Here is a 25,752-nt window from a genome sequence, read left to right as displayed (position 1 = left end):
ATTTTATTTGATTCGTTTGAACGAGCATCTCCTGTCGATAAGGTCATACGCTGATCTTGTTTTTGCTTCAATCAGACTTGAAAATTCGTATCATTATATCTGACTGTATGTCTTGATAGTGATGAGTGCATTGCCGGTTTTAAGACGTCACATCAGTATTTTACCGCGATAGGCCTATATCGATCGCATGTTTTGGTTTCAAGTGCGTTCACATGCATGTATGTCTGTCTTGTATAGTAATCCATAATATGTCACCATATCGTCGCAGTGGAATCCAAGTTACTTGTGTCCATTTTTCAATATCCTTCGGCATATCAGATAGGAGTTAGTTATATTTAGTTTCAGTTATATTTAGGGGTCCTACCTTTTCCAACACATCTCACTCGATCAGCTTTTCCTGTCAATGTGATTACGTGAGCATAGACAGGATTAAAATTGATAGCAATATACGCAATTCCCGATGATATTGGCCATTTTGATCATGAATTATCGAAGATTTTCGGCGCTTGGCGCGTTTAGTCGGAACGCCCACTAAACGAAGACCAGACATAGATGATTAGTAGTAGCGGTGAAAAGCGCGTAGCTTGAGGGGAGTCTGGCGGGCGAAGTCCCCCCAGAAGTTCGGTTTATCACTATCTGGGGGCTGGTTGTGCACTGCTGTCCAAGGGCCTGCGCAGTGAGTTGGCGTATTTGCGCAAGCTCGTGAAAAATTATGGGGAACATTGGTGACGAGCCTTTGGCCGGCTAGGTATTTAACTTCCATTTAACTTTCTGTTTTCTTCCACCGAATAGTAACAAAAATGCGGAGTTTAAAATGGTCAAAGGGAAGTGCAACTACAGGTCACATTACACTGGCCAGGGAGTATAATATACCAGGGATGGTTTCAAGAGGCATCATTCTTGCCATCTCCAATCGCGTCGACACGCCTCCTCGCCATGAGCAGTGAGCACGGCTTTGTAAGCGATTTCTCGTCATGACGAAACTGTCGGGAGGCGTTAAGTTGGGATGGTGTTTGATTTGTGATCAATGCATTTTATTCAAACTCGTCTTACCGTATCTGATCCATAAATGATCATAACAGTAGTTTGTGACATCGGCGGCCTAACAATCAACTTCCTTTACTGATGTGCCGTGAGTAGTTACTATAGTCGCATCTCTTTGGTATCTAGTTTATCGTATGGCACGATTATGAAATTTGACTCTTTATAACTTCCTGAATTCGCATCGCACATTAAGTCGCGGCGTCGAGTTCATATTTCGATTCAATCAAAATGGCCGACGAATTATTCTTCTGGCAATTTATGGTTGTTTCTAGCAATTATCCTTGTTACACGTACACTACATTAATACCCTCAAGTTCAGATTACTCTACACTACATTTCCACCATTTTCTTTACGCTTACACGTCAATTTTTGGTGGGGTTAAATTCATCTGTTCCATATAAGTTCAAATAAACTTCAATAAATTATATGCTTCGTCATAATGCACTTCTTTTACAACCATTCTCTCGAATTTCAAACAGTGTTCTCCGTGTAGAGTAGGGTTCTTAGTATACCTGTACCGATATCTCTTCTGCAGCGGCCGAAAATCTTGTAACTGACAATATTTGCTCATATTATGAGTTGACCCCGAGTAAAAATACATCGAGAGTGATATAAATCGCCAAGATATAAAAAGTCGCTAACGAGAAATCATGATAGTTTGGATTTTTTATTGGAACGAATAGAAATAAAGGCAGATACGGCTCCATAGAATATTTAGCTCATACGAAAAGAATTCGTACAGCCACGATACATGGTGCAAATAAAAGGCATGTACGAATCACATAATACACTACCGCCACACGGAATGTAACGGGATCTGTGCGGTAACTCGGCACCTGCTGGTCGTCGTGTCAAATCAATCAAACCAGATCAGCGTACGATTCATACGGATCTTTACAACGATGATATGGATTATTCAGACAGTTGAACTACTATAATTTACTACAATTTCCGTCTTATTTAGAAGTAGGCTATATTGTAAAGATGTGGAAGCTGCGACCGTACAAGGCATGGTAGGATTTATTAACTGCGTGGCAAGTGTGCTATAGTGGCATTCAAACTAATACTCGCAAATCGCGTAATGCTGAACTGTGCATCGGTTGCTGATTGCGTGTCCGCTCGAAATGTTCAAAACCGCGCACTGGTCGTAATCGGCCGCTTTGGGTTCCCCTCGCATCCAGATCATGAAAGTCCGCCGCATGCTCATCGTTCTGTCGGCGGGATGGGACCATCTACCGCGATTGCCAGTGTCAGTGACTCCGATCCATGCCACCGTGTTCCTGCCCCTAAATTGGAATTTGGTATTTTAAAAATTAGATCATCGCAAAACAGTTATTGTCACAGCACGGCCGATATCGGATTTTTTTTAGCTGATACCGATAAAAACGATATCTGTGGCAGTTGCACCTCACGGACCGGTAACATTTTAAAACATGTGTGTAGCGGATCGGTGAACCGTCAAAATCAAAATTAACCTTAAATTCAGTACAGTTTATTATAAAAATTTCATCACTTCAAAACACCACAAGACTGTCACACAATGAAAAGATAGGAAGGTGTCGAAACGACTTGGAGTAGTCGTTAAGATCAGACACGCACCTGGGCCTATAGGTCAGCGGTTCTCAACGTTTTTGTCTTCGGGTCCGCTTTTGCACCGTCACGGACTCCCGCGGAACCCCAAGTTCTTATTCAAATTTACCTCAATTATCGTACAACCGTCATCTGTCTAATGGAAATTTTAAATGTAGGGTATAGTGATAAACAGCAACAAAATATCTATTCTTGAAATTCACATCATACTATTTATGTAGACATTGGGAAAACTTTTATTATTTTAAAGCGAATTCTGTAGCTGCATTTCTTGAAATACGCAGTCGAGTCTCAAGAATCTACGACTTCGATTTGATATGAACGAGTGCCGAAAATCCATTTCCACAAAGATGGTGGCGAATGAAGTAATAACGCGTAACGCTTCCGACGACACCTTCGGGTATGATCGCAAGACGCAACATATATGGGTCCAAAATTAAAAAAACATATTTTAATGAACATATATTAACGTCCCGCCTAACGTCTAGACCAGTGGTTCCCAACCATTTTCGACCCATCGCCCCCTTTTCAAGCTCAACACCGATCATCGCCCCCCAGATTTTGTGATCCGAAAAATGGGCATACAAACTCTAATCACCGGCGGGTTGACTAAAAAAAAAAGGTCAACTTTTCGGCACGATGTCGAATTGGACACTTTTGCAACTAAATTTTCGTGGGTTGACTAAAAAATATAAATATTTTCGCCCCCCCTAGATATCGCCCACGGTTCTAGACTCTAGCAGCTCATCTTCAAGTTATTCCGAAATAGCGGGTTATGTATATCACAGGAAAAATGGCTTTTTGCAAACAATTTTTTCCAAAGCATCTCAAAACAGCAATATGTTTAGTCTATTGGCAATTTGGCAATTAAAATGAGTTTTCACAGAAGAATATTTCATCTCAGGCGGCCATTCTGTTTATGTGAGTTCCGAAGTTTTAGCAGTTATGGAGCGAAACTGTCTCGTGATTTCTCTAATTAAAAAAGATTACAAATTAGGTTAATCAGCCATTTTGGGAGATTTGGATGCTTCGCGGACCCCCCTCCCCGAAAACACTTCAAAGACCTCCGGGGGTCCGCAGACCCCCAGTTGAGAACCACTGACCTATAGGTGATGCAAAGAGGAGGCATGTACACTGAATGAAAAGTATAAGAAGTTAATATAAAAGGACAAGCGGCAAAATGAGGTGGCATGTGACGGTGGGCGAGATCGAGATGCCAGTTCGTGGTCCGGTAAAGTAGAGAGGCTGATTATTAGTATTCATTCAGTAGAAATTGCTTGTATTTCGACTTGGGTGTGGACAATATATGTATGCAACTCATATGTAATATAAGAAATTTCAATTGAGGGTGACTCGTTGATAGTATATGTTTATATGTGATTCTATTGAAGTTTCTACAATGCGAACTCCACGTACTCTACTACTCCACTACCTTGATTGCGATTATTCGGTATTATTTGAAAGAAATGCGAATTTGCTATTTGCTAGAGCCACTATTATACTGCTAACAGTCACTTAGTTTTACTGTCGGAATCAGGCACGTCTCGACACGTCTAATCAGAAGTCGGCGGTAACGAAGTACTGCTTTTACAGAGGACTCAAGTATATTTTACCTATTTGCGCTAAATGCTTTTTGGGATTATTTGGGGTGGCCACAAGAAAACTACCATACGTCCTTTTTTTATGTTTTTGAAAATGTTCTCCGAGGACGCCTAAATGTCCTCCTTTTTGGCAACTCGTCCTCCTTTACAGTTTTTACAGTTAAGATAATGGAGAGATTCGAGTTAAGATGGGCATAAATGACGCTAAACAGGAAATTCGTGGTTCGATCGAAAGTGACGACCTTTTTTTTATCAGTCAAAGCAACGAATTTTACTGCAATAATAGCGAAATCGGTTTTTTTTCAGTTTGGATCAACTAATTTTTCCGATTTGGTGAAAGTGTCCTCCTTTCCCGTTTCCAAAATATAGTAACCCTAAAGAAAACAGAATCCACTACACCCCTGGGATAGACCTCCATAGGAACTGCTGGTGTATTAGACTCATTTTCACCCATTGGAACGGTGTGAAATATCAAGTGTGTATAGCTGACGTCAGTGCCTTTTACCCGAATTACACCCTACTCCAGGGTGAAAATCGGCGAAATACGCTGTTTTTGTTTACAGTGTGATACCAAACGCAGCAAAGTTGATCATTCCTGTCAGAAATTACAACAGAAAACACAAGTAGGCTATATATATAACCGACTTTACTTACATGTAACTTCGATTAACAATTGACTGCATCCAATACGCGACCTGCACCCATTTTTCAATGTCCACAGTTCGGAGAAGATCGCCGCCGCGTTGTTGGCAATAGCTTCTATATTCGGCGAAAGACTTCATACCCGTTTCGCGGCCGTGAAACACGAGGCATTTGCCTTGGTGACTCAACGTTTTGTAGGTTGATTGCGGACAGGAGCCTCCAGACAGATCCGCTGTCGAGTGGTTTGAAACAGGGTTAAAAGCACGTTGACAGGGTTGAATCCACGTTGGCAACCGAAAGTGGTTACGTGTTGAGAAGATAGAATTATTGAACAGGGAAGATTCGAGTAATCTAGAATCTAGTAAATCTTGCCGATGCGTTTTCAGTGCTACTACAGGAAATATTTCATCAACGAGTGTCGTGTCGATACCTTTAAGCCACGGGACGTTAAAGCGGCAACGACATTCTACAAAGCAGTGATCAACCACTATGAAATCATATTTGACAGCGGGTCCAACTGGAATTATGTCTTCGTGGTCGATGTACTGGCGTATAGCGGAACACATGATGACAATTTACGAGCGCCGAAAAAATAGGGGGTTGCAATCAATTCGCTGTGACGTATGGTGTATATTGCTGACGTCGCGATGTCCAAGGTGCAAATCTGGGAGTCATTGATGTTTTTCGCCTCCCTGGCTACGTCACTGATGAAAGGTAGCAATTTGAACATTCTTACTGGCGTCCTACTGCATGTGTGATACTCGCATACTGGAGTCAGCGCGAAATCGAATCTGTCAGTTATTCGATTATTCCCAGCAAAAGCCGGATATTATCGAGAAACCAGACTTGGGCGACTATAAAATTGCCACCTTTTCCAAATTATATTTATGCCACACAGTTTTCTCGAAATTATTAGTATCCCGCCGGCCATCAGACAGTCGACGAGCATGTCCACATTCAAGTCGAAATACAAACAATTACTACTAAATAAATACAGTCCATCCTCAAGATTACCGGACCACGACTGACCTATCGATCTCGCTTCCCATGACATGCCGCCCTATTTCTTGTCGCATTCTTTTTCTATACTATCTTCTTTACTTTCATTCAGTGTGCATGCCTCCTCTTTACATCGCCTAGGCCAAGGTGGGTGTCAGATTCCATAGACTACTCCTTGTCGCTTCGACATCTTCCTGTCTTTTCATTGTATCGCATTTTTTGTGGTGTATTGAACTGATAAAATTGCTAATAAACCAATGATGATGATGAATGATGAATTACTGAATTCGCGAAAACGTGAATTATTGGAACTGGAAATTGAATGAAATCCCGATTTAGAAAGAAATAGAACAATAAATCAAATTCAGTTCATTTCAAATCAGAATTCCTTCATTCCCATCAGCATGACAATGACGAATGTCTGTACACCAAGCTCGGCTCATTTCCCGCGATACGTTTCCGCTGTATCGTTTTTCAGGTGAATCAGAAATTGGATTAGAAATGGGGCACGGAAACATTTCGTGAATTAGATTAGAATTAGATAACCGGTATTTCGCTGTAAGTCTAATCAGTCTAATTACCCGGTGCTCTTGTCCCAGCAGTCGTGGGCAGGACAGTGGTTCTCGCTGTGACCACGCCCGGATTTACGATCCTTGTTCGCGTAGTCGAGCAAGGCACGTTGTTGCACGGATCTATTTGCTGGAAATCTCCGACACACGACCCTGACAAACACACACGGCTTCTTCGTCGCAGGCCGCCGCCGCACGGTTGGCTGCACTCGCCCCACGCGCCCCAGTCCGTAAAGACAGGTGCTGTTATGTATATATAAATATGATGAATGCTGTGACTTCATCAAAGTGATCAGATCGAGGTATCAGATGCGGTCAAAGTAGACAATTTTGGGACTCACGTAGTACACTCTAAGCGAAAAAAGTGAGTATTCACAACACCCGTGCACCATCCGTGATCTACGGGTGTGAGTATGCGAGGATCACGTGTACATTTAGTCAGAGGTGATCACTGATCACTAGCGCGATTTTTTTCACATTCAAAATTAGTCAAAATTTTTTTTAATTGGTGTGCAAACTCATTTTAATTGCCAAATAGCCTTTCGAAATTTCTGAATTATTTTTCTAATCTGTTCCAATGAAGGGATCGAAACCTCGCCACGAAATCAATTTTCTCCTGTGATATCCATAACTGCTATCTCAGAATAACTTCAAGATGAGATGATAAATAGAAATGACTAGGTTTGACGTTATATGTTCATGAAGTACTCATCTGTTTCTCAATTCTGGTGCCATATATGTTGCGATCATACCCAAAGGTGTCGCCGGAAGCGTTACGCGTTATTATTACATTCGCCAACATCTATCTTTGTGGAAATATTTTCGGCACTCGTTCATATCAAATCGAAGACTGGGCTTTTCAATACAGTCGCAAAATTAGCTTCCAAATAATAAATGTCCACTCAATTGCTACTTCTGGTATGATGTTATTTTCACGAAGAGTCATTTTGTGGCTGTTTCACACAAGCCTACTGCCGTAAATATTTGCACAAGACAGATGACGGTTGTATGATAACTGGGCAAAACTTCAACGAAAACCTGAGGGGGTCCACGGGAGTCTGTGAAGGTTCAAAAGGAGTCCGCAGAGACAAAAAGGTTGATAACCACCGATCTAGCTAGTGCTTATTCCAATTTCATGTATTTTATGGCAATTTTTAGTTGTCTATGAACGTTCGCCTGGTTTTCAGACCTATTAAAGAGTACAAATTGCGAAAAAGGAGGAGATTTGGGCGTCGTCGGAGGACAAATCCCCTTAAATGAGGACATATGGTAACCCTACCCTTAGTACAAGTATAGGAAAAACCTACTGGAGTTTTACACGGACAATATAGTAGTTTCACTCATAATCGCAAACATATCCTAGAACTACCTTCTACTTTACAAATTCCAAAGCGTCAAAAGTGAGTAGTTTTGCATACACATTTAGAAGTAGAGAGTGAGAGTAGTTTAAGAAGTGTTTCTGTACAAAACCGGCCGGCAAGTATAGTCTAAATCTAAAACATGGCTACTTGAGAAGTAAAGCACGTAGACAAAACGTACTTGGGTACTAAAAGATACAAGTACTTCGTTACTGTCCACCTCGCATACTACTTGACGATTTAATTTCAAATAATCAAATAAATGAAACAGCGTAGACTACTATGTAGCCTAGATATTATATCCTTATACTGACCTGTTGGCGGCGTAGCACTAGTCGGCCGCGGAGAAGATGTCACTAACGGACAGGTACGAATCATACAATTTTCGACATCATTCTCCACGCAGTTGCTGGACGTCGGTTGGTTACAAGTTCTAGTTCTTCTCCTCACGCCCATTCCGCAAGTCAGTGTGCACGGGGTCCAGTCGGCCCATTCATTCCAAAATGGAAGCGTGCCCGGCATTACTTTGGTGGTTGTGGTGGCTGTTGAATAGCAAAACGCATGATAACGACGGCTGTCAGAGATGAGGGAAATATATCCGAGGTATAGATAATAATGAAGGCCCGGAAAGTGCTTCAAAAATAGATTTGCTCGAGGTTGCATATTATTTTCAGCTGTTAGCAGGAGGGTTGTAATGACTCGAGTCGCGATTTTTCGCTGACTCGACTTGACTCGAGTCATTGCGCATGATTCGACAAAGTCTCGACTTCGACACATTCATTGTGACTTATCCAAGTCTCGTATATCAGTGATATCAGAGCTGATACTTGAAAGATAGGCCCAGAAAGTGGCCTTTATCTGTTTGAATAAACATGTTTAGAGTGAGAAAAAAGAGTATGTTATGAATGATGTATAATGAATCTGAGTGCTTCGATATCACCCAAGAGTTTCGCAGAAGTGAGCCTGACTTAAACTCAATACTCAAAAGTAAAAACTATGACTTGGAGTCTGACTCGTGTTTTAACACTATGAATCAGACTCGACCCGTTGCTAAAGTGTGGGGAAGCGGGTGGCGCAGTTGGTTAAACACTGCAGGCACGACGCCAATGGTTGCTGGATCGAGTCTCGACTCTGCCATGTTTCTATGTGTCGGAGGTTTATCTGGGCTCCTCATCGCCTTAAAATACAGCGATTTAAAAAAGCCCAGAGGAAGAGAGAGCCGAACTCTCGAAAGATGGTATCTAAAGATCACGATGACGGAGCTAAAGCAAAAGACACCTGGCAATAGTGAAATTCATGTACCGGGCGCAAATGACCGTATAGGCGATAAGCGCCAATGATGCATCAATAAAACAAACAAACGATAAAGGTAGTGTACACAATGTGGGCTGTTCAAAAATAACCTTTTTTCCTGAATCTTGCTGGCTACGTGATTAAATCGTTAGGTTGCCTTAAAAAACGACGCACACTAAATTTGAATTCATTCCAACCAATATTCGCTGGTTTCGTACAGTTTGAAAATTTTGAATTTGCCCAAAAATGCAAAAAAAAAAAATTTTTCAAATTTTTCTGCCAACCCCATGAAATTGTTCGGCTGTCTTCATAGACTATGCAAAACAAATTTGACTTAATTCCAAGCCGTAGAAGCGGAGTTATTTCAGTTTTTCTTTGATAATTCTTGGATTATCCACCGATCAAGGATAATCGTAGAATTATCAGAGAAAAACTGAAATAACTCCGCTTCTACGGCTTGGAATTGAGTCAAATTTGTTTTGCATAGTTTATAAAGACAGCCGAACAATTTCATGGGGTTGGCAGCAAAATTTGAAGAAAAAAAAAATTACACATTTCTGGGCAAATTCAAAATTTTCAAACTGTACGAAACCTGCGAATATTGGTTGGTATGAATTCAAATTTGGTGTGCGTCGTTTTAAGGCAACCTAACGATTTAATCAAGTAGCCAGCAAGATCCAGGAAAAAAAGTTATTTTTGAACAGCCCTCACATACATGTACCCTAAAAGTACTTTCTACTTTACAAAATCCACTTAGTAAAAAATCAATTTTAGCTTCCTTAATAAATGTCAGTTAGACACTGACACTGGAAATAACTGCAATTTCCGAAATTATATCCATTTACTGTGACAGAGGGGTTATTTCACGCGATTCTTTCAACATTTTCACACGTAAAAGTGATGCAAACTTATCCCAAAACAACATGCTACTTTTTAAAATTCAACTTCCAGTATACCATTAGTCCGAGATTTGGGAAGCTGATTACTGAAGAAATGGGTGATAAGCCTATACGTCAAATCACTGTTCAGTCCAAGATTGTGATGGCGTTGAGCGAAACAAAGACAAAAATAGGCCATAACTTCGGCCCATGCCTCAATATTACGGCCTCATTGTAGGCGATGACCTTTTGTAGTCATCAGTTTCCCAAATGGTGCTCAGAATATTGATGTCCGTCATTATTGTTAAATACCAACAGTAAGACTGATTTTCTCGATGCACTCCGGTTGAGAATCAGTGAGCTGTGGACACTCTGCCAATACCTTATTTTGTCGATGCGAGGGTTTTATCATGCCATATGCAAAACTGTACATGTACATTGTACAACAACAACTTACTTGGTGGCGCCTGTGCGGTAGTCGTCGTCAGAAAACGCATCGGAGGTTCCGTCGTCGAAATTGTCGGACACGCTCCGCTGAAGCATTGCTGTGTCTGAACTTGCTCGCATGATTCTGCTGGTAGTTGAGTGACGCATTGCCGCCGCCTCGTTGACACGCCGACAGCCCCGCACGTCACGCTGCAAGGAGACCATTCCTCCCACGACAGCCAGACTCTGGCCGATTCTGACACGCGGAAGTCGTACAGTAAAGGTTAAATCAGTAGAAATGAATGCGGTGGTATGGCACATGAGTCACGTCGGTTGATCGTGGGTTCAATTGAATGTTATTACTATTATTGCATCGGGGCAATCGTCCTGTTTGATAAGTCGGGCTAGCATGAAACCGATGGATCGAAAACTACAAAATTATATCTTGCGCATTAGCCTTTATTTGAAAAGAGAGAAGCTTTTGCTCATTCAACACAAAATGCTTTCTGGCGCGTAAGCCTTCCACTGATAACTGCGAAGCTTTTGGTCACCAACACCTTGAATATATCCGAGGATATCTCGAAAAAGATTCATGAATTTATACTCAAACAAATCGGAATGAGCTCAAAGGCGCATGCTCAGGGAACGGAAAGATACTCGAAATTTCACTAACGTTCCGAAATTACCTGCTGTAGGCTGTATTCCTCAAAGATACAGTAAGCCTAACAAGACTTTTCGGACTTTTCGGATAGGATGTTGGTTATTTCATTGTTGGATCTGGGTGGATTATATTATGCAGAAACAGAATTGGAGTCGGACTAGTGAATTTGTGTGTTCGCCACCCTCCTAATATACGTGGACTCTCTTTGCCATAAACTGTACCGTATCACAGGAATGACATAGCCTAGTCCTGCGTTCTATACGATCCAATTCCCACAGGAAAACTTTCATAAATGGTGATGAATATCGATAAAAATATTCAAGCTACGGTATACATCACACCTTCAGTTGCCCGCGGTGGGCAGTCCATCATGGCGCAGTCGGTACTTTGTGTCTCCTCACAGTCTGTGCCTTGGCGGTTTCTTTCCAAAAACGCATCAGAACAAACTCTCGTTCGGTAACGCTTGCCGGTGCCGCACGTTTTGGTGCATGGTCCGTATTCTGTCCATGGATCCCATCGGTCTTCCGTATTCACCATTGGACCTTTACGAATGCACGATAAGAAAAAGCATGGCTACTGACCACCGTAAGCCTATAGCCTACACTGCATCATATGTAGGCTTACCATATTTTGGAAATCAAAAAAGAGGACACTTTTTCAGAAATTTGCAACTTGCAAAACCGGAGTGAAATTCTCAAAAACCGGTTAATTTTCCCCACTTTGTGATCGGTTGACTAAAAAAAAAAAAAAAAAAAAAAAAGGTCATCTTTTCGCTCAGAGCTAAAATCACCGTTTTTCACCCGTCGGAGCTTCAATTCTGCACTAATATGCGGAATATCAGAAGGGCGTCCTCCGAGGACACTTTCAAAAACGTCAAAAAAGAGGACAAATCCTCTTAAAAGAGGACGTATGGTAAGCCTAATCATATGACATTTATAAATGCGATTTTGTTATATGAACGCTTGAAACGTAACGTTGTATATGTAGTATAGGAGCTTTTCGTTCAGTTCAGTTTCGTTTTTAATATGATAATTTCATTACTTCAAAACATCACAACATTGCGATAAAAGGCAAGGAAAGGCTAGGAAGAAGTCAAAACGACTTGGTGTAGTCTTTCAATCAAACCGTTCGTAGAATTACTGAAACAAAGCGGGTAGAATTGCCCCAGGGGCTAATAGTCAGGGGGCTATAAAACGAACGGCGAGATTAGGCGACAAAACCTATTCGAAGGGGCAATCGGGGAGACAATGATAAAACGCTAGGTTAAACTTTGATGGTTAACTGTTCATTTCTTGCTAAATTCAATTTATAGTAGATGGGTGTTGATAGAAAAGCGACTAATCCTGCCTGCGAAAGGCAACTGCTCCATAATACACCAATTGAAATTGTACATGAATTATCTTGACTTCATACAGTAACATGTTGTTGTATAGTGTGTCCAAAATTACGTTTTACTTGACGATATTACGTAAATGCAAAAATTAATATTTCGGCATAAAAAACCGTGTAATTGAAACAAGTACATAAAACCTACGGGAGTACTACGTGATAGTCGAAGTATTTGATTAGGCGACTGATAAACACCGTTTGAATTTAAATCCAATTGATTCAATCCCATAATAACACATACGTCATATTCCTAGATATTTTTCCCCCCATCTTTGTAGTGTTGAGTTAGAATGTTTTCTTACGCACCCTGTGACAATGTGACAATAATTTTAAGGCTTTTCGTTTGAGTTGCACTTCGACTATACAAGCCCCACAACTGTCAAGCAATCAAGTTAGATTTTGAGGCGTAATACTATTTACTGTTCATCATATTTGGGAACTTTCATTTTCGAAAATAACACGCGCAAGTGCGATATGAGATACCCCGCGTTGAACCGTCTTCGCCACGATGACAGTGTTACCGTTACGCGATCCGTCGTTTCTATCTACGACATCGCCGACGGGATATCGTGTCATGATGACCAGATAATTATTCACTTATCTGCGCCTCCGAATTCGCGGAATTGAATCCTCGGCAGTAATGATTGCGCTTCCGTCTTCGGTGCGATTTCTCTCAAATTGAAATCACGAACAGTCTGTGCCGCGCACCATACGAAATGCTTAACTAACGAGGAAATAGTAACTGTGCTTTATATCAGTAATAAATAGTACGATTACGGGCCGACCGATATCACCGATATAACATATATAACTGATATTTTCTGTCGATATCAAAATGTGGCATATTTCAACTTCTGGGCGAAATCGAGTACACACTACATCGGTGATTAGACTTTACAGTAAAGTATTAAGCGTCGAGTTGACTTTTGCAGTATCACTAATGAAATAGTTGTGTGTGTATTTCATTCGACAGTAAATAAAATATTTCCGATTCAGCTTGATAAGAAATAATTTCGTATATGTCAGCCATAAATATGACATAACGTATGTGACACCTCTGCTGGTTAATCTTATTGGTGGGAAATGTCATTATTAAGAATATGCGTAGCCCCTTTGCCACATATGTTGAAAATGATATGATTGATATGATGAATTTGTAAAAATTAGTTCAGGTAGTTGTAAGACGCACGTAAACTCAGTACTTGACAATGGGGATGATGTAAACGTGAGGTTCACGTTCGCAAACGAACCTTGGTAGGTTCTGCACTGTGAACCTTTTTTATATATCAAATTTTTCCACGTCATTATAACATCTTTGGTCGAAATTCTGTGCATTTCACCTTAGGACCGCTATATTCATGGCGCTGGCAGCATAAAAAAATCAACGCTAAACGAGCATGCACAATTGCACATTCCAATCTCAAAAACTTTACTTGCTTTGCTACAAAAGTTTGCTCGAAATATTTAGCTTTACGCTTGGGAATATTTAGTGACTCTCTAATGTGAGCATGACCTGCAATCACATACCATCAAGAACGAAATACACTACATGTATGAGGTTAGCGAATGATGCTTATTACACCAATCAATGAAATTGATATAAAGAATACACGGTTGTCTTATGTAAAAAATGTAGCAGGCGTAATAGATTCATATTGATTTGATACGTTTATTATATCATGAAACGAAATCCGTGTGATTGGGGTGTTGGCTACTTGTTTGAGGGGTGATACCTTGTAGAAACCCGTTTTACACTCTGCTCAATATCAATGTAGCAATAGTCAGACACCGAATACATTGTCCGTTCTGGCCTTGGCCGTTGAGGCACAAGCTTATATTCCCTTGCAAGTCCTCGTCGAAATTGTTAGCAAACCCACGGAATATATATTGATTTTATGGGATTATTACAGCATTTGATTGATCCAGTTGATACATTTGGTCACTTCAGCATTGTGGCATAACGTGGCCTGAGTCGTCGCTATAGGTAGCCTATCTTGTATATCACTTCACTGAAATGTAGGTTTCAAATTAGCAATATGACGTCATACGTTCACGTGCTCGTTTACACCGAACCTTTCAAGAAGGTTCGGGTTCGCACCATCCCTACTTGACAACATTGACCACTACTGCTTGATTAGAATCATAATAATCAATACTCAATACTAGCGGGGGAGATAGTGTAGTGATTACGATAAGCGCCCAGCACGCAGACGAACCGCGTCGGAGGTTTATCTGGGATCCTATTCCATTGCCGTTGCCGTTCTTACGGCGACAAAAACGCCCAGAAAAATACCCGACGAAAGAAAGCACTCACAATGAATGGAAAAGAACTAGTAGAAAGGGTCGCGGCTTCAAAGAGATCAACACCGAAAAAGAACTGTGACATCGGGCACTCTAGGCCGAGGTGGATGTTAGAGTAAAGGATCGCTACTGATGCGTGTCGTTCTACATCCTCCTATCTGTTCATGAAAACGCATTGTGTCTTATCGCATTGTACATTGTGTGTGACTTGTTCAGATCAAAACCATGTTATGTTATACTCAACTCTGATTCGAGTACTCGATTCATTGTGCTCATCCTTGCAACCCATACCCATGCCATAGGGTTACCATCCGTCCTCCTTTGGGAGGATTTGTCCTCCTTTTTCGGGTTTTCGAAAATGTCCTCCGAGGACGCCTAAATGTCCCCTCATTTCTGAGATTTTGTCATGGCAAAATTCGACTGAGATGCCGCAAACCAGCACTGAAGTGACGCTCCGACGGGTGTTTCGGGAGCTGAGAGGAAAGTTGACCAGGGGCCTACGATACCTGGTTGACCTTATTTTTAGTCAACCACCTACGAAGTGGTAAAAATTTACCATTTTTTCAATATTTTCCATCGGTATTCTAAGTTTGAAAATTTTAAAAAAGTGTCCTCCTTTCCCGTTTCCAAAATATACCATACCACTTCTTTTTATTCAAATGAAAACTACAGCAGAGTAAAAAAAAAACAGCATTTCCATTCCTAAAAGCGTATATTATAGTATACGAAACATAACTTTTCCACACTATCATAAAGAATTGAACTCATATGGCCTACTGATAGATCATAGTTGAGGAAATGACCCGTCTTACGCCTCAACTAAACATCAATTGTCGAAATAGTTTCCAGAGCGTATTACAACATCGGCTGTATTATAATTCAAACTATGGAATTTCTTAATATGTTTAAATACAACCGATTATTAGGAAATTAGGTGTACCACATTTATCTCAAGATAATTTGAAGTCAAATTTTCGGTGTTATTGATCTTTTTTTTACCGCTGCGTCACATCAAGCGCCGCCGATAACACATGTAATCATGGAGATTACGGAATAAATGACAATGAATTGTGATTGCGGGAACGAAGATAAAGCACATGACGTCAAACGCTTGATAATATTTCACTTCCCATTGACGATAATGGGTTTCGCGCCTCGGCGCACATCGCCGACGCATTATCCATATTGAATGTCTCGCGGATGATAAGGCAGAGCAATGCGGTGATAGTAAAATCGTGGCTGACTGAAATTGCGATGGTCATTAATACAATATTCGACTCGTAACTGCCGTACTCGCACCGGTGCTGTGCGATATCGAACACCACATAATCCCACCGGAGGGCAGATGATACGTGATATTTAGATGTCTTCCAGCTTTATCCATAAATTTATCCCTGCCATTTCCCCACTTAGCGTGCATACGTTTATCCCATACACGCGTAATATGTTTATGTTTACAGATAGCTCATGGTCGATCATTATCATCTTAACGACGTTTACATAACATGAAAGCGGGTGACGGGAAACTTCGGAAGCAATTAATGGATGATAGCGACACAGGTCACATCCAATCTCAATAAATGGCACGCTTCTGATACTAATGAATTGTTGGAATTACCACAGTTACCGGTAAATTTACAATCTAAACATTGGCGATTTTCCTTTGATTTCAGCTCGCAAAACATAATGCATTCTGCTGAAGAATGGACATTGGACAATCGATGATTCGAAATCGTTCTTAATTCGAATCATTACGGCATATAGCTATAGCACCAGCACTTCCATACCTTGTTGGGTTCACTACCAAGCATAGGCCATCACATATATCTCACTTGTTGTCATTGGTTCCGGCATCTCCGTCGGTATTTCAAACGTTGCTGGTAGCATTCCATTCGCCATCTTTGCCAGCACAACCATGACGTCTGGGCTAATGCCGGAGACGCTATTCATGTTGACCACAATGTCTAGACGAAAACAATAACAATTTGTGCTGAAACTACGGTTTGCGCTCAGTAAAATAGGGAGCGCATTGCTTTGCTTCAGATATTACTGTCCAAGCCGCAGGCGGCATACCAGGGAATGCTTATCTGATACGCAGCGACCGAGTGTAACTATAGAACGATGTGTAATTACATGGACCATATCACTGAATACCACAGATGTGAATAATGTATAGAATATTGATACCAAAATTAGGAAATATCGCGATGTGCAAGTAAAGGTTTTCAGTATCAATTCACCTGCAACTACGCGAGAGACTTCTGATTCGACCATTTGTTTCATCATCATCTTCAATTCCTGTGAGGGAACAATGATATTTTGGCTATTTTGCAACACAAGTCTGACGAGAAATTCAAACTAACCATGCTACAAGTATAAATAATACAATATATTAACGTCAGCTTACTTCTTCGCTCTTGCAAGACCCGCATTGCTGCGTTCCCATGTCTTTCTGTTTAGCATCCACGCTTTCGTATTCGACATCTTTCACGGGCTTCATCGTCGTATATTCCTTGCGTTCCTTGTTCTCTTCTTTTGAGGCATTCTTATGATCTGTCTTACCGCCGGACTGTGTCATGTACGTGTTCATGTCGTGTTCTTTCATGGGGTAGCAAATCAGTTCTAGTCCGTCTTTGCCCAGCATTTCTTCCATGTCGTTTTCGCTTTCGTTGGTGTGTTCCATCTCAACCCTCATCGACTCGCTGAAGTTTATTTTCGACAACTCCTGCAGGATAATCGCCAACTGGTCCCTGTCGGCTTGAAGGATGAAGTTCATCGCCCTCAAAGTTTTCTCAATCACATTGTCTTCCGTTACTTCACCCTGGTTTCCTTGAAAATCAAATATGATGGCTACGGCCTAAACGTCTATTTTTTCGTAATAAAGTTTGTGCTACTTGTGTATACCATCTCAAACTAGCATATTGAGCTGAAGCGCTCTCTTCCCCCCAATCATTCGAAATTTCGTGCGGGTGACGTCATATTGTTAGATAAGATTGTTGTTATACAATACTCTTTCCAATTCTCTACTAGTTGCTGACAATTATCCCGAAGTCGAAAATATTCGGGTTCATTTCAATATGAATATACCATTCATTTGTATATTGAACTTCTGTACCTTCAAGAAGCTCTTCAAGTAGGCCCCTTCAGAAGTATGAGTTTTGATTACTTGCACTAATGACTGAATTGCTTACGTTTTTATACTATTTATACTTCTATTTCACATTTTATGAGAAAACCACTTCGTTTTTAGAATTCGAGTAGAAAATAGTTTTGGAATAAATTTGCACCAAATTTCGGAGTGAAATTGTTAAAAGAGCCGCGTGAAATATTTCCTTTATCATGGAGGGTAACTGAATATAGTTCTAAAGATTCTAGCGATTTGTAGCGTCATTCATCACTGGCATTATTTGCGAAGATATATGTATACATTCTGCAATTTTGATAGTATAGCCACCCCTGATTAACTGATGAAAGTATGAGATTTGTCGACCTAATATACTTTTTAAAATTACTTTTAGTACTTTTAAGATTTTTCATTTTCTACAAATCTACATTTACCTGAAGTCACGTCATATAAGTCGCTATTGTACTTGCAGCAACTTACCATGGTATTACTACTTCTACTAGAGCGTCAACGCTGACGACTTTTCGGTACTTGATGAAAGTGTATTCATACAAACCATGTTACTGCGGGGGGAGATAGCGTAGTGGTGACGATAAGCGCCTAGCAAGCAGGCGGACCCGATTCGATTCCAGTCCAGTTCCCGCTGTCCAGAAAGCCCAGAAAAAAGACCCGAAGAAAGAAAGCACACACAAGGAATGGAAAGAACTAGTAGAAAGCCGCGGCTTCAAAAAGACCAACATCGAAAAAGAACAGTGACATCGGACACTCTAGACCAGTGGTTCCCAAACGGTGGGGAATTCAATGGTTTCTGGTGGGGAATGGACGCATTTGTTTAAAATTATATACCGGACAGTCTACAACTCTACATATTCACTGCGACACATGCGCATGCGCAATTACCGTTACCAGTTAACTGCCCTGAAATGTATACATCGAAAATTTTATTGCGGCGTTGCTCACAAAACCTAATTTTTAACTCTAGATGGCCAATGATGGCGTCACAAACGCATCCAGCACGACTACTTCGACGTGAAATAGCGCTTTTGCGAAATTTTGAGCGTTACTGGTATCGGTTCACAATACGTTTTATGTTGCAGTTATAGGCGATTTTCTTGCGTACTGGTGTGGTTGTGTGTCTTGTGTAGATAGCTGCTCTGTGATGAAAAAGGTGCTGGGTAGTGGGGAACTGGACCGTAACTGCCGCACCCCAAACCCCCCAATTGGGGATGGGGCGAGCTCGAAGAGGCCCAAAATTATTTCGTGAATTAACATTAATTAAAGTATCTTTTTGGAAATTTATGCCACTTTTGCAAACAATTTTCGCGCTAGGAGCGCGATTTAATATTGCCGAATATCTGATTATTAGGTACCCTTCCCTACGAAAATACGTAGAAAATTATAAAAATGGAGACTTCGATGTCGGCCATTACTGCGCCACGACGCACTAAGGCATATGAAGTTATAGGCCATGTAACATGCCACTCCGAGAAGTGTGCCAGAACGATCAGCAGCGAGAAGACCTTTGCCGAGAAGGAATGGCCTTGTGGTGACAGAAAACTTCGATATATATACAATCTACATATATGTTTAATTTTCCATAGGCGGCAAAATGGCTGGCGCCGAATGTTCCTGTCCTGGCGATCTGTACCACACAGGGCAAATGATCCCACAGGGAAAAATTATTTGCCAGTTAGGCAATACCAATTTGAAATCGTGTGTGCCTTTTAGTTTTGGCGATTTCCATATCTTTTGACATAGCAGATATTGGAGGGACCTCACGAAATAGCATAAGGTAATGAAGTCAATATACCAACGGGTCCGCCCGAAGATGTTTAATTCTTATTTAAGGGTCCTACCTTTTCCAACACACCTCACTCAGCTCTACCGGTTAATCTGATTACGTGAGAAGAGAGGGGATAAAAAAAATTGACAACAAATATTGACCGATTAGAACACGAATTATATAAATTTTTCGCGCTTCGCGCGTTTAGGCGAAATAAGGCGATGCACTAAACAGGAGACCGAATGTAGCTAATAAGTATGGGGAAAAAGCGTACAGGCTAAGCGGGGCTGAGGGGGTTCTGGGCGCCTTCGTCCCCTAGAAGTTGGGTTAATCATCCTGTGGGGGGGCCAAGATCAACGTTATTTTGGCAGGGCTGACGAAGTGCTGTTACGGTCCTGGTGGGGAGTGAAGGCTCGGAAAAAATCTGAAGTGGGGAATGACGACAAAAAGGTTGGGAACCACTGCTCTAGACCGAGGTGGATGTTTGAGTAAAGGATCGCTACTGATGCGTGTCGTTCGACATCCTCCTATCTGTTCGATACATTGCATTGTGTCTTATCGCATTGTGCATTGTCTGTGTAGCTTGTTCAGATGAAAATTGTAACCCAATGTATTGTATTGTTACCATCTTTTACTTCTACTTTGGTATCACTGCTGAATTTAATGACTTTGACCAACTCAGTAAATGAATCAAATATATCTACCCGGCATGCACAGGGAACAGCAACTTTGAGTAAATATCCTTCAGCCCAAGGGATCCGACTAAAATCCAATCTCTCCGAAACCTAAACTCTGTGAGCCGGTACACTCAGATGTATTTACCTGTAAGTCTTAAAATCGTTTCGAATATTTCCATCACGTCTGTGCGCTCGCTCATAGTCTCCATGTCTGTTGTTCCTTTTCCAGAACTCGTAGAAACCGTGCCAGAAGTAGGGGTCACGCCAGCTTCCTTTTCACGGCCTAATCCAGTCATCGACATCCCCATTTCACCCATTCTCTTGACAATGCCATTTATCGTCGCTTCATCAGCGTTCATCAAAAATCGCAAGGCAGTTACAACCGACTCCATCAGATTTGTTTTCGTGACTTCACCAACACCTGAATAAAATATATTTTACATCACCATAGGAAACGATTATGACCAAAACCATATGCCCATTTCGATATTGTGCCATGTATTTCCAACATAACCTAAATATAGCCCAGAAATCCGAACTTTGCCTAAAACTGTTACGCCCCAAACACGATGACTCCACTGTCGTCTGGATTTTTATCGTTGGAAATGCCTATATGTCGGTGGTAATAGCTGGGTTGATACACCCGACACAATCTTGCAATCATCGGACAAAGTTGGTGAAGTATCTGATTGCAATCGTAACGCAATCCCTATTATCTGTTTTCCTCTTTATTCGAACTCAAATGCCATCATTAAAATTTACTGGAAGGATAGCAATCAATAATCCTTTCCGGTATATTCATTGGTGGGGGTTACTTAATTAGCAAGGCTAAGAATAGTCACGATTCATTAGCAGCTATACAAGGATCGATATAGTTTTAAACTGTTCAAACTGAACAGTGCTACGTCCTCGCATGAATTACCAGCTAAAGCCAATATCCTATCAAACATCGCAGTCACGCTGTCGGTTTGCCCGTCCATCTCAGTCGTGCCACCCATTCCCATGGACATATCAGATCCGAAGTCGAGTCTTTCCAAGAGTGCGACGATGGCTGTGAGAGATCCCTCGTCTGCTGATAAAATGTACTGCATGGCTTTCATTATAGACTCCATCAAATTTTCCTCGGTTATTTCGCTTTCCACGCCTGAAAAGAATACAGTTTGAGATGGTATGACTTCCTAGCAACGAGTTATTCTGATATGGAGACTGTTTCATCCCCGCCGTGTCAGACCAAATCCTTGCGAGTGAATACTCTCACGTATGCCTACCACATGCTGAGAAGTACTGGTTTACAGTTGTGCAGTAGTACACAATTAAGTCTTGAAATGAATTTCCCTTATTCTTAGCTACTGTGGGACCTCCGAAACATCGTAGCACCTCGGTTTCTCACAAAACTGTCATGGATTACTACAGCATAGCACTAACCTGTAAGTTTTAAAAGCGATTTGAATATTTCCATTACATCCGTTCCTTCTCCCATTTTATCCATGTCTGTGTGTTCAGTGCTTTCAGTCGGAGATATTGTTCTGTCTCCCATTGACATTGAAGGAGTAGTGAATGTCGCCGTGGTTCCTACAACATTTCTCCCCAACACGAGATCTCCCTGTTTACTGCCTGCCCCGCTCGTAGACATTCCCATGTCTCCCATTCTCTTGACAATTCCGTTTATGGTTTCTTCGTCAGCGTTCATCAAAAATCGCAAGGCTCGTAACACTGATTCCATCAAATTTGTTTCCGTGACTTCACCGACACCTACATAAATGATATTAATGACTTCGGCGCCAGAAACAACAATACACTCATGATATCTATGCATTCCCAGCCTAGAGTTGCTCCCTGGAGCAATGATGAAAAGCTACTAAATCCCAGAAAAAAACATAGCGACATCGGACAAGTGGACAAGTGGAATATTTGATTGCCGTCGAAATACATTGATGACATATGCTGTGGGACACAGCTCTTGCATTGATATACAACAGCATGAGACAGTAGGGCGAGAAGAAATAATTTAATTAACGGTGCATCCAGATTTTATCAGTTGGTTTATTTATGCTGAAAGGACTTGAAATCACTCAAAGGGCAATTTAAAATTGAGGGAAATTCTTATTATATCTAAACTAAGTGCTAATTGCTCATTAATGCTCAATCTATGTAACGCCACGTCTGCCTTATTGGATTGTGGATAAATTACCAGCTAAAGTCATGATCCTATCAAACATCGCATTCACGCTGTCGTTTTGTCCTTGCATCTCGGTCATGCCGTCGTCTTTCATGGAGGAATCAGGTCCGAAGTTGAGTCCGTCCATGAGTTCGATGATGGCTGTGAGCGATTCCTCGTCGGCCGATAAAATGTACTGCATCGCTGTCATAATCGACTCCGTCAAATTTTGTTCAGTTACTTCGCCTTCCACGCCTGAAAGAATTACAAGATTAGTCCGAGGCCTAACCCTAATCCTAACATAACAACAGATTGCTCAATGCTCAATGCTCATGCTTATGAATTGCTTCGTACCAGCCATTTGCATAAGCATCTGGAATGTTTGCATGACATCTTGATCTCCGTTATCATTGTGTTCCGATCTCCCCATCGCCGTTGTCAAATCCATTTCTCCTATCATCTCGAAGATTGCAACAAGTACAGGCTCCTCGGCCGTCGCCACGAAACGTAATGCAGTAATAAACGATTCCATGATATTCTCCTCAGTGACGTTTCCTTCAACGCCTGTATGACGGACAACATGTGAGATTGACTGGCTTGTTTCATTGAACTCTCGCTCCAGGCGGCACAAAAATTAGGAATTTGATTAGGTTTGTAATCAAAGGTAGAAAAATCACCAGAATACAGCTTTCCGAAATTAAGACCTAGGCATTTTAGTCATGCTGATGCTGTGCGTAAGTATCGCTAAACCTTGTCATCGTTAGGTGGGCAGTGGGCAGGTCATGCTGGGGCAAAGTAATAATATAGCCTGCATGCGTGAATTTATGTCGCCTTAAGTATGAGTGCAGATATCAGTATCAGCCAATTAACAATTTCATCATTTCAAAACACCACAAGACTGCGATACAATGAAAATATAGGATGGTGTCGAAACGACTTGGAGTAGTCTTTGAAATCAGACACCGCCCGGTCTTATAGTCGATGTAAAGAGGAGGCATATACATTGAATTAAAAGTAAAATGAGATAATTTATAAGGAAAAGCGATAAAGTGAGGTCGCATGTGACGAATGCGAGATACCGTTCGCAAGCATTCATATAGAGCCCGTAATCCAGTCATGACTTCTCGCCACAGTGCACTGAATGAATGGGGTTTATATGGGCTCCGCATCGCTAACCTCACTGCGATTGAAGTGCATGAAAAGTCCAGAGTGAAGTTGAACTGAGCCAAAAATCAGAAGTGGATACGAAGATACGGGAGCATGAAAAACGAGGGAGGCTGATCGTAAAAGAGTGTGAGTGTGAAAAAACTGAAAAGTCGTCCGGAAGAAGACGAAAAAGCAAAGACAGTGAATATTAGGCTACATATGTTACTGTCGTGGCTCACATGACCTTAATATGCGAATAGCGCCACTGCTGTGTCAATAAAACAGGCAAACAATCTAGTGAATGCAGCCTTACCTGCAAGGGCTAGAATCGCCTCAAACGCTATCATCATTCCACTGTTTTCTTCTCTCATGATATTTAACGACTTCCCTTCATTCATCTCGCCCCACATTTCCATGTCTTCCTGAGTTATTTCACTGAGAATAGTGATCAGTTCATCGACGGTGGAGTCGTTCGCGTTGATAATGACCTGGATGGCTTGCAACAATGCAGGCACAAGGTTGTCAGGAGTAGCCTTGTCCTCGATACCTAAATAGAGATTTATATATCTAGTAAAAATTTGATTTGCATAAAACTAAGATGCAGTGTCTCTATAGGAGTTACGGCGACTACAATATGTTAAGCCCGCGGCATCACGGCATCAGGAACTTTAGGTCACGGATGCTGATGGTTGTCATTGACATATAGTACAGGGCATGTAGACAAACTGCGGCCCGCGAAATTCTGATGCGGCGTGTGAGGCTAATTCAAATTTTGGATCGCTTCACGACCCCGTGAGAACGTATGATTGAGCAGTGGAATAAGTTTGTTATACCTTGATCTTGCAAATGAAAACAATGTTTAATTGCTTTGACACGTCTATTCCGATTTGTAAATGATCAGGCCGCTTACGATGATTGGATAAGTTAGGGTCAGTAAACTGAGTACCTGTAAGCCGGGATGACTCAAAATTACCATCGATTTGGTAAAATTCATTCACGTTGCAAGCGACGGGAACTATGTAGTTAAGCGTGCACTTACCGAGTATGGACAGAATTTGCTGGAATATGTTCATAAATTGATGATCGGTCATGGTTGTGGTTTCGTTCATCAGTTCCATCTCGTCAGAGTCGTTCGTCTCTTCATCCCCAAAGTCCCCGATGAGATTCCGAATAAACTTCATATTTACTTGACCGTCGCTGGTGAAAATGTCTCCGCTTAGAAGGATCGCATTGAAAGTATCGATGTCTAATTGCGACAAAGCTGCGACAATCTCCTCATCTTGCAAGTATGTAATGAACGGTGCGAGGCCGAGACTTTCGAATATAAAGGCCCTCGTGGGGTCTTGTAATAGTGACAACAATTCTGCCGTGGTCAGACCAAATGATGACAAATCGATTCCCGGTGGGATGGAGGGTACGAATGATGCTGGAGAACTTCCGTGTTCGTCATGCATTGGGGCTGACTTTACAGCTGTCTCGCCGCCGCCTATTTCCCCGCTTTCCATCAAGCGGTCAACGATACCCATCAACTCTAATCCCAGCTCGGTATTGTCGTCATCTTCTTCTTCTTTTTCATCCGAAGTCATATTCTGCAATTTTTCAGCAGTTTCCTGCATAAATTTCATGTCTAACTCTTCACCGTTTTCAATCCGCCGCATCACCATTGACAACAATTTGGCCGATTGTTCCATCAGACTGTTGCCCATTTTGTTACCTTTTCCCGTTCGTTTCATTTCACTTTTCTTCTCGTAACACATCATTGGCATGCCGTCCGTATTTTGTGTTCTGTGCTTCGTCCCCGACGGTTTTTTGTCCCCTTGTTGCGCATACTCGTCGCCATTCATGCCTGACGTGTGCTCTGAGCTTGCCTCAGTCTCCGGGTGACCGGCGCCTCTGACATTTTCAGGCAGATGTGCAAACATCACCAGAAAGAGGCTCAAAGCTAAGAGAGCTTTCGAAGCCATAATTGAAGTATACATTTGTTTTAATGTATCAACTAATACTGATTTGAAAGAGATTATTGAATGCCACTTTCGCATCAATGCCCTGATTAACTCCGAATGCCGAACATCTGGTCACTGTTCAACGCTCAATTTGTCAATACACGGCCTA

The 25,752-nt window shown here is 41.5% G+C and overlaps 1 protein-coding gene across 2 annotated transcripts; it reads right to left on the bottom strand.

The window, feature by feature from the left end:
• Positions 1-1,693: 1,693 nt before the first annotated feature.
• LOC145440477 (uncharacterized) lies at positions 1,694-25,676 on the bottom strand. 2 transcript variants are annotated; one of them, XM_080318090.1, is made up of 16 exons: positions 24,680-25,676; positions 23,954-24,187; positions 22,849-23,058; positions 22,528-22,749; positions 21,762-22,088; positions 21,259-21,480; positions 20,482-20,757; positions 17,160-17,581; positions 16,993-17,050; positions 16,585-16,716; positions 11,404-11,604; positions 10,433-10,657; positions 8,137-8,346; positions 6,459-6,689; positions 4,891-5,110; positions 1,694-2,331 (listed from the first exon to the last, which is right to left on the bottom strand). In XM_080318090.1, the coding sequence occupies exons 1-16, from the start codon at positions 25,617-25,619 to the stop codon at positions 2,106-2,108; spliced, it is 4,356 nt and encodes a 1,451-aa protein (XP_080174216.1). In that variant the 5' UTR covers positions 25,620-25,676; the 3' UTR covers positions 1,694-2,105. The 2 variants fall into 2 exon arrangements, with proteins under 2 accessions (XP_080174216.1, XP_080174214.1); XM_080318088.1 differs by having other exon boundaries at positions 8,119-8,346; positions 24,680-25,675.
• Positions 25,677-25,752: the final 76 nt, after the last annotated feature.

This window comes from Botryllus schlosseri, chromosome 6, assembly GCF_051294905.1.
Source record: "Botryllus schlosseri isolate E-star chromosome 6, Bs_hap1, whole genome shotgun sequence".
Classification (NCBI taxonomy): domain Eukaryota; kingdom Metazoa; phylum Chordata; class Ascidiacea; order Stolidobranchia; family Styelidae; genus Botryllus; species Botryllus schlosseri.
The sequence above is the reverse complement of the archived record's forward strand: the minus strand, read 5'-3'. Positions and strand labels throughout refer to the sequence as shown.

Bases quoted from the DNA above. Each gene is read 5' to 3' on its own strand.
- LOC145440477 (XM_080318088.1), bottom strand. From the start codon at position 25,619: ATGTATACTTCAATTATGGCTTCGAAAGCTCTCTTAGCTTTGAGCCTC. The intron at 22,750-22,848 runs GTACGAAGCAAT...TAATTCTTTCAG, and splicing joins GATGCTTATGCAAATGGCTG to GCGTGGAAGGCGAAGTAACT. The intron at 22,089-22,527 runs GTAATTTATCCA...TCATTTATGTAG, and splicing joins TAGGATCATGACTTTAGCTG to GTGTCGGTGAAGTCACGGAA.